General features: G+C 29.6%; 1 protein-coding gene across 1 annotated transcript; it reads left to right on the top strand.

The window, feature by feature from the left end:
• The first annotated feature begins 6270 nt into the window (after positions 1 to 6270).
• Positions 6271 to 10341, top strand: LOC128956807 (uncharacterized). The gene is made up of 7 exons (XM_054302520.1): positions 6271 to 6941; positions 7044 to 7808; positions 7874 to 8131; positions 8189 to 8929; positions 9018 to 9967; positions 10050 to 10115; positions 10204 to 10341. Exons 1-7 carry the CDS (start codon positions 6386 to 6388, stop codon positions 10339 to 10341), a joined length of 3474 nt encoding a protein of 1157 aa, XP_054158495.1. The 5' UTR covers positions 6271 to 6385.
• Positions 10342 to 10616: the final 275 nt, after the last annotated feature.

Here is a 10616-nt window from a genome sequence, read left to right as displayed (position 1 = left end):
ATAAGCATTAAGTATTATTTAAAAAATTATTTTAAAAGTTAAAAATTACTAAAATACTAAAAAACTCAGTGTATCATTAATGCCTTTATCACCTATTTTTAAGTATTTAATACATTATTATTTTATTTTTTGCTAAAATTTAAGTTTTTATTAATTTTTAAAATTTTTTTTTAAAAATATTTATTTTTGTTAAAATTTAACTTTTTTTTATTTTTGTTAAAGTTTTTTTTAGTATTTTTGTAAATTTTACCTATTTTCCTGGGAATTTATACGGGAACTTATGGGAATTTTATCGAATTTACATGGGAATATTCGGGAATTTAAGGGAATATTAGGGAATTTTCTCTTGACCCCCCCTTGATTTTGGATTTTTGAAAAAATTGCCGTTTAAAAATGCAATAAAAATCTTACCCCACCCAATACCCCCCCAAGATTTTTCGAGAATTTTGTAAATTTTACCCCGGTCTACCCCCCCCTAAAATCCAAAACCTTGCTTAACCCTGATATATATGTATAAAATATTTACTTAATAAAACTATTTTTATAAAAAAATGGTTTATTTTTATTATTAATTATATTATATTTAATACTTTAGTACATTTCAATATGTTTTATAAATAAAAACTATATTTTATTTTATTTAAATAAATATTGGATTTTTTTTTTAAATTTTTATTTTATAAATATGCTGTAATTTATAATTGTAAAATTTACTTTAAACTATAAAAAAATTTTAAGGTCATATTATTAGTATTATTATATACAGATATTATAAAATTGTAATAAAATATATATATAAATAATAAATAGATAAAAATAAAATAATGAAACTAATAGTAACACTGATTAACAATTATTTATATATTTTTTAACTATAAGTTTTAGTTATGTTATACAGGTATATAAAAACACACATAATTAATAATACAATAATACAATCATATAACTACAAAACAATTTAATTATATATATATATAACAGTATTATAAACTATAGATTAAAATCATAAAAATATTTTATTTATTTTTTGCGAATAATATTCAAGTATTACTTATATCTGTGGAAATTATTTTATTTTATTTTTTCATACTTTAAATAATAATTTTTTAATTATAATAAGTTTATTAATAATAATTATAAAAAAAAAAAATGGAAACACATGAAGGGTTAACACCCATGGATTGGATCGAAACTATTGAAAGATTTTATGTATTTGACGACAATTTAGGCATAAATATAGTGTTTACGACTACCGATGATCGGGTCTACGGATTGGGTGCTAACTGTTGTGGATCACTGGGTTTGGCTACCGATCAGTGGGTTAGTGAACCGCAAGAGATCATTGAACTATCGGATAAAAAGTGTTTGAATTTCTTGAATGGCGACGAATTTATGATAGCCGTCACCAGTGATAGCTATGTGTATAGTTGTGGACGTAATAGATGGGGACAGTTAGGTCAGGGATGTAGTGATGATAATGACTATATGATACCGAAACGTATAGTAATCAATGACAACAATAGCATCAGTAATCCGATGATAATCCGGGATATAAGTTGCGGTTCATATCATACATTGGTTTTGATCGCTAATACTACTAATCAAGTGTACGGTTGGGGTCGTAATACTAGCGGACAAATCGGTAGCCGTGACCATACATGTCAGGCCATTACTAGTCCCGAACTAATTGAATTCAATGATTATGATAATTGTTGTCCAATAAAATCGGTTTATTGTTACCGAAATCAATCGTTTGCACTGACATCGGATGGACAGGTATTTAGTTGGGGTCAAAACGCGGACAGTCTATTGGGTCATAACTGTAATGATTATGAATGGATATGTCGACCGAAATTAATCGGTAATCTATCGGCTGTTCAATCAATTCAATCGGATTTTAATAATACATATTTTCTAACTAATAATAATGATATATATTTTTGTGGCAATTATTTCAATGATGAAACTAATAATTATGTTAAACAACATGAGCCAAAATTATTATTAATATTAGTAGTAGAAAATTTCCTGGAAATTTCCGATATTAAATCCATTAAGACAACCAAAACGGATATATTTCCAATGCCAGACATATCATGTTTTTGTCTAATATCTGATAATAATAATAATAATAAAATGGTTTATAGTTTACTAAAATGTCAGACAACTATTAGCAAATATAATAATTATTTTGATTATTGTACAGAAATATATCAAATAACTAATAAAACATATGATATATTACGGGAATTTCGGGAATCGATGCCAAAATTTATTGAATTAACAATGAATTTAATTAGATTTGAATCGATAAAATTGGATCAATTAATTACAGGTTTATTTTTTTTATAATAATAGATTTATTTTTAATTTAATTAATTAATTATATATTTTTTTGCAGATAATAATTATAATCCATATGATGTCTATTATGATGAGTGGGATCTATTAGGTTCGGGTAGTTTTGGATCAGTATATCGATGTCAACATATAACCTATAAATATATTAGAGCCATAAAAATCATTAAATTAAAAGGTATTTATTGTAATTAGTAATTAGTAATTAGTAATTAGTAATAGTAATAGTAATAGTTATAGTAATAGTTATAGTAATAGTTATAGTAATAGTTATAGTAATAGTAATAGTTATAGTAATAGTAATAGTAATAGTAATAGTAATAGTAATAGTTATAGTAATAGTAATAGTAATAGTAATAGTTATAGTAATAGTAATAGTTATAGTTATAGTTATAGTTATAGTAATAGTTATAGTTATAGTTATAGTAATAGTTATAGTTATAGTAATAGTAATAGTAATAGTAATAGTTATAGTAATAGTAATAGTTATAGTAATAGTAATGGTAATAGTAATAGTAATAGTAATAGTTATAGTAATAGTAATAGTAATAGTAATAGTAATAGTTATAGTTATAGTTATAGTTATAGTTATAGTTATAGTTATAGTTATAGTTATAGTTATAGTTATACAGTAGTTATAGTTATAGTAATAGTTATATAATATTTTATATATTTTTATACATTAGATAACGATTCGCTAAATAAAATCTATTTGAAAGAGATTGAAAAAGTTAACAAAATAAAGGCCGACTATTTAGTCGAAGTATACGGTAGTTGGTTATACGGTAATTGTATTTACATTGAAATGGATTACTGTATATTGAATTTGAAACAACTAATCAAAATGCGTGGACAGGTATTTGATCGGCAATCGGATGACCAGCCAATGGATTCTATTGAATATTACATTACATGTGAACTGCTGTTAGAAGTGTTAGATTGTGTCCGATATTTGCACGAAGATTGCAAACCACCGGTCATTCACAGGGATCTCAAACCCGACAACATATTGATTGCTAATTATATCAGAAACGGCCGTTTCGTTAAGCTATGCGATATGGGTTTGATGACTGTCCACGAAATTGTTGTCGTACAACAACAAACAACAAACGATTCAGTGGACATGTGTTCGCAATCGCATACATCAGGTGTAGGAACGCCTAAATATATGGCACCGGAAGTTACCAGTGGTCGACAATATAATACAAAATCCGATGTCTATAGCGTTGGTGTTATTATTGAGGAACTGTTTCTAATAGATGTTAATGTGTTAGTAGTTTATTATTTTTTTATAATTTTTATTTTTTTTATAATTTTTATTTTTTTAATTAAAATTTTCATGTTTTAAGATCACATGATAAATACAAAACCCTCGAATGGAATAAACAATTTACTAGACTATTGGATATAATTTTGGAAACAATGAAACCAGTCTACTATGACAGGCCTACCTGTTCACAGATTATCGACCGATACAGTGAATGGGCTATCGATAAGCGAATAGTTGTCGGGACTGGTAATGATGTCGATAGTGTCAATACTATCGATACTATTGATACTAATGTCGATAATATCGATAATGTCGATAATATCGTTAATGTCGATAATGTCGATAATGTCGATAACAACATGTTTGAGCAAATATTAGATAAACTAAAGGACAGGGAATATGATTTACGTGTGGATACGCCATCGTGGGCTTCGGGAGACGATTGGGAATTTTTCTATACGTTTATATTATTTAAAACTAAATATAAAAATCTATGGCTTGAAATAATTAATACTAATTCAATTAATTTTATATAATAAAAAAATAGTTATGAATTAAAAATTTATTCAATTAATAAAAAAATATTATAAATACAATTAAAACAATTTTATTAATTTAAAAATTAGATATTAATATATATATGTTTGCAAATTTTTTTTAATTATTATTTATTTTTATATAGAATCTATGAATTATATAAAAATGTAATATTATTTTAAATGAAATATATATTTTATAATATTAAAAAAAACTTTATTTTTAATCAATGTTACCATTAGTTAATTATCTTTTTTGTTTTTGTTTTATGTATTTATTATATATTTTGTTATATTTTATTTAGATATTATTATATATTATATCTAATATTTTATTACATTTATTTAGCTAATAGTGAAATATATATTATGAATAAAAAACAATAAAAATAATTTTAAGTTAAATAAAATTTTAAAATATTAAATTACTTAATATTTAAATAAAAAAAAATAATATTATTTATTAATAAAAATTTTTTATTTAGAAAACACGATATAAAATTTCATCCACCTCATTTTTTTAAAGTATTAAATATTACACTATATCACTGGTGATCAGCAAAGTGATTTTTGATTATTTTGATTAAAATGCACTGTCGAAGCTTATGGTTTATTAAAATATATTTCATCTAGCTCAAATACACTGTTACATATTTTTTATATTTTTTAATTACTCATATTTTGATTAAACATTTTATGTAATCTAATAGTATATAAAATTAGTTATTTAATTTGTGTATTAGAATTTTTTTGTTTTTTATCTTGGTCATTAATTATGTTTTTAAATAAGGGACCGTATAATCATCGTGATATCGCCTGCACTATATATATATACTGTATATATATATATTAAATATACAAAAATATAATATAATTTTTTTATAAATATCAATACTATAACTATAATTATTTTATATTTATAGTAAATATGATACTGTATAATAAACTATTAAAAATATTTTTTATAATTTTATAATTAAATAATGTTAAACAATATTTATCTACAATTTTATGTGAATATTTGTTTTTTTTGTTTAAAATTTTTAATAAATTATTGTTAATTTAATTTAATATGCATTTCGACTAATAATCGACAAAAATAAATAAATAAAATTAAACTAAACTTATATATTCTTTTAAGTATTAACGTTTTATTAAAAAAAAAATAATAATTATGTTATTTATAATTAAATTAATTTGTTATTTTTGTTGTTATTATAAAATGACCAAGCGCCTCTAACATCAAAAAATGTATAATAATAATAATAATAATTTATAAAGTTTATTATGCGAATAATAGGTATAATTAAAAACTTACATATTTATTTTTAACAAGCTAAATTTAATTAAATTATTAAATATAATTAATTAAATATATATATATATATATACTAATATTATTATCACTATATTTATTAAGCTTTATTACTAATTAAATTTAAATTAATTATTTTAGTTAATTATTTAAATGTAAATTAGTTAAAATTACAATAGATAAATTATAAAAAAAATCCCATTTATCTTTATATATACACATACATACACATATATGACCTGGTTAACTCAATAAATAATTAACTGTATACTGTATTTATTAAACAATTATTTTATTCAAAATATTTTTAATAAAAATTGTAGTTATTTATTAATAATAAATAATTAAATTAATTAGCAATCAATAGTTTAAATTATTGTTAATATATTGTAAAAAAAAATCATCATTCAATTATAGATTATATATATTGTATTGTATTGTATTTTATTATTATTTTTTAGATTAATAAATATATTATTTAAATAAACTGTAATATCATTCACATAATATATATATATATTGAATAATAATAATAATAGTATTGAATATTAATCTATCAATCAATCAATACATTCAAAAAAAATCTATTGTAATATTCATTCATTCATTCATTCATTCAATTCAAACACAAATCGATCGATCGATCAATTAATTGATTAAATCAATTGTTTTTTTTTTTTTTTTTTTTTTGAATTAATTTATTTATAATTCATTTGTTTTATTAAAAACTTATAATTAGTTTTAATTTTAATTAATTAATTAATTAATAAACCAATTGTTTGATTGATATCTAACTAACCATTGAATCGATTGAAGCGATCAACTGATCCAACAAAGACAACAACAACAAGACATTCAAAGTAACCGATAGTTAGTCAGCGGCGGCGGCGGCGGCGGACATAAAAAATGTTGGCCACCAATGATGATAATGACCACCAAATCAATGACCACAACAACAACAATGACCTATACTTTTGTGTCTTATGCGATACGATTACCGCTGATGCGGACGATATGCGCCAACATTTACGACAACACGTGTTGTTGACCGACACTACCGCAGCCGAAGCCGATGATGACAACAACAACGATGACAACGAGTTGTCCGACGAAATTGTTGACTATTTTGTCGGCCGTTTTGTTCAATATCAGTACCGATTGAATCGCAGTCTAAGCGCCGGTGGCGGTGGCGGCCGATCGTTGTCGTCGTCCATAAAACGATTGCCCGAATCGGGTCCGCAAATCCTATTCAAAGGCTGTCCAGTTTGTGACGCCATTATCCGATGTCATCAGTTGTTTGCGGCCAATAGTCAGTCAAACGAGTTGTCGTGCAGTTGTCGCCGCACTAAATCACGGCCACCGTCGGCTGCGGCGGCGGCGGCAACCATTAACTCATCGGACAAACGATACATTGCTTTTGTAATGGCCAACAGCGAGACTACCGCTGCTGCCAAAAGATCAGGTAATCTATATAATTGTTTTTGTTTTTTTCGGGATTCAAATATCTCGGGTGATGTTCGGTGACTGACTGACCACCTTTTTTTTTTTTGGTCCGCATTTATAGACATCGAGTGTCCAAAGTGTTCATCAACGGCGGCGGCGCCGATGTCGACGGCCTTCAAGATCTCTGAACTAATTGACGAACCGTTTGACGTCCGACGGCATCACTGCTATCAACACTTGTCGTACTATCCGTTTGTTTGCCAGTTTGTCGTCGACGACGACGACGACGACGGCGGCAGCGGTGGCGGTCACTACTGTGGCCGACGGTATTTCACTTACAAGTCCAGTGCCAATCACTTGCGATCCGATCACAGTCTAGTGTTTGACAACACAGTGGCTGATGAACTGATTGGCCAACACTTTGACTACAAGACAATCGATTTGCTCGAAGATCTTATCGATCGGTCACTGAATCCCAAATGTATGGCCACTGCTGCTGCTGTTGGATCACCGATATCACCGACACCATCACTATCTCAAGTATCCTATAGTGGTAGCCAACAATCGGACAGCAGTTGCGGTATAGTGGCCGTCAAAGGTACCGATTGTTTTATGGCCAACATTGGACTGTTTGCCAATAATAATAATAATAAACATTCGGCTGCGGCGGACAACATAGACAATGGTTTGTATTGGCGTGAAAATAACGACCCGAACAACAACAACTTGTTTGCCATCTATGGCTGTCCACAGTTGTTGGCTGCCGACGGCGGCAGCGCTAAAACAACACCGAAAAATCGTAGATACCTTACAGTGACCAACAATAGTAGTCCCGCCGTAACCAATAGCTCGATAACTTCAACTACTACTACTACTACTGCAAACGGTAACTAATTTTTTTTAAGTGGCGATAATCGGGACTTTTATATAGTTTTTTTCAATTTTGTTTAGGCAGTAGACTATCGCCGCCGGCCATAAAGAGACGACGACTACTATTGTCCGATAATAGTGGCCAACAATCACAACAACAACAACGTTGGTGTTTGTCTAATACCGCTGCCACCGCTACCAGTGATGTCTATAAATTTGACGACAACAACGATGATAGCGATGTTGTTGGCGGCGACGGCATTGGCGCCGTCGGCAACGATGACAACCAGTCGTCAATTGCCGATTCAATTGATTTGTCCCATAATATCAACTATTTAAGTATAACTTATTGATATATACAGTATTACCAATAAATACTTAACGAATAATTGATAGACTGGTTTACCGAAACTCGGCGAACAAAAACACCGTACTTTCCGCAAAACGACGACACCGTCTACTATATACCCTATGGTCACGAACTATACAGGTCGGCAGTACTCAAGCGAAACATTTACGGTTTGGCCAACAATAACCAATCGCTACGCTATTGGCGTACGGCTGCCATCGAATCGAAAGTTGCGAAAATTGATTTTGAATTCAAAGAATCCAAACACTATCGGACAGTTGTCCGCTGTGTTTACATAACTCTTAGGCCAATGAACCCGACCTACGGTCTGGTCATTCATGTCAAGTATCACGACCTGCCAGTAGTCGACGATTTTGTTGTACTCAAAGAACACTACGAATGCGGTCAGCGAATAGATTGGAAGATTGGCCATCAGGTTCGGGCAGTACGTGGCGGCGGCGGCGGCGGCCAAACCTATTGGCGCGGTATTGTTGTCGGTTTTGATTGGCAACCGTACAATCTGGTCAGCCGTTTCCGTAGTCTACGTGTCCAGTGGTTTGTCGATCAGACAGTCAGTCTGATGAGTCCGTGGGATCTGGAAATGATTGTCAATGAGGACAACAAAAACGATGATGATCAGGACACTGAGCAGCCGTCCTCTGGCCACCAATCGGATGTGGACTCAATGGTGCCGATCACCGATGAAGATAGAGACCGATTTTTTACCAGCGATCCCAACGAATGGCCAAATTTCGATGAAAAACGTGAACTCAAACGACTGGCCACTGGTTTGTTGTAACACTTTTTTTCATTCAATTCAATTCATTCATTAATTCTATTTACCGGTAATTAATTTTCGGTAATTTCTGGTCTTAGGTCTGAAAATTATACTAATGATGGACAAAACCCAAGAGTTCCCGATACTGGCCGATCTGACCGACAATCGCTATCGGGAAAAGATACTCTATCCGATCGATCTGAAAACATTGATAGCACGGGTAGAAAATCGCTACTATCGCCGCCATTCGGCCATCAAATACGATATCAAATTTATGGAATCAAACATTCGCAAACTGGTCAAAAGTGTCCGCCGCGATCCCGACTATCGATTTGACGCCGAGATTGGCCGCCGACTTAAATATCATACAAAGTTTGTCGTAGCCTTAGCCCTGCTGTTCATCGATACCCGCGACTGCCGTAATCCCTATGATTTATATCATAATATTGACGAATATTTGGAAACTCACGACATTAAGTTCTATTCGGCCAAACGGCCGAACATGAATCGGCCGACCAAACGAACACATCGACCAATTCGATACAAACGGCTGCCGCCGCAGCCATCCAAACAACAGTTGCCGCAAAGTTTTGGTGTATCGTCGAAAAAGTTACGTATCTATCAGGCATTGGCCAATACAGGTGCTAGTGGTTCGGGTTTGGGTGGTCAGCAGCAGCGGCATAGGTCATCGACATCATCATCACCATCACCACAATCACCATTTATGGTGACCATCAATAGCCGACAATTGACGGCGACACCGATTGTCAACAAGAAGTTGCATCAAAATCGTTGTAAATCCGAATCAAAACCAAAGTCCAGACCACCACCACCGGTATTATCGGCGGCCGTCACGAAATCGACCGCAAAATCGGGTAATAATAATAATGATAATAATGTTAAGAAGCGGTCAAAATCGATGAATGATATTAATAACAACAACAACAGCAACAATACCACTGCCGATGACTATGAAGACGAAGACGACGAGACAATGACTTCTTCTTATAGTAAAACTATTTATGCTTTCGATAGCACTTCCAGTGAGGTATGAATTGAGACAACAATTAAAAATAATTATTTAATTAATTAATTTTTTTATTAATTTTTTTTAAATAAATAATATTTAGAGTACTATTGATTTTCAAGTGCCAAACGATTTACAAATGTATAGCTCGGATGTTAGCGTTTCACTAGTAATATATATATTAATATTAATTAATTAATTAATAAATTTTAATTAATATTTATTTTATTTTTTAAATTAATTAATTTAATATACAGAATGAGTACAACTATCCCCTGTTAAGTGATACTACCGGTGATGATGACGAGGACAACAATGGAGGAGACGGTAGTAGTAGTAGTGATGATCCAGACTTCAAGCTAACACACTATCAAAAGGAAAGGTTTTATTTTTAAAAGAGATTATATAGAAATTAGTGATAATATAGTAATAATAATAATAATAATTATTATTATTATTTATAAACAACAAAAAGTTAATACATTTATAACTAACAAACAAACACAATAGTAATGTGTTATTATTATTATTATTATTATAACATTTTACATAACATTTTATTATTAGTATTACAAATACAACAAATTTTACAAACATTTTATAATATAATGGTTTTTTAAAAGGTTTATATTAATATTTAGCATTTAAAAAAAATTTTTTTAATAATTTT

This window comes from Oppia nitens, unplaced genomic scaffold, assembly GCF_028296485.1.
Source record: "Oppia nitens isolate AA-2021 unplaced genomic scaffold, nextdenovo-longstitch-racon4-pilon3 scaffold33_pilon_pilon_pilon, whole genome shotgun sequence".
In the NCBI taxonomy this organism is placed as follows: domain Eukaryota; kingdom Metazoa; phylum Arthropoda; class Arachnida; order Sarcoptiformes; family Oppiidae; genus Oppia; species Oppia nitens.
Note: the sequence above shows the minus strand (reverse complement) of the source record. Positions and strands in the feature narration are given on the sequence as shown.

What these genes read in the sequence shown, in the direction of transcription:
- LOC128956807 (XM_054302520.1), top strand. Translation starts at nt 6,386, where the DNA reads ATGTTGGCCACCAATGATGATAATGACCACCAAATCAATGACCACAAC. An exon ending in CGCTGCTGCCAAAAGATCAG is followed by an intron (nt 6,942 to 7,043) that starts GTAATCTATATA and finishes CCGCATTTATAG; the next exon opens with ACATCGAGTGTCCAAAGTGT. An exon ending in CGGATGTTAGCGTTTCACTA is followed by an intron (nt 10,116 to 10,203) that starts GTAATATATATA and finishes TTTAATATACAG; the next exon opens with AATGAGTACAACTATCCCCT.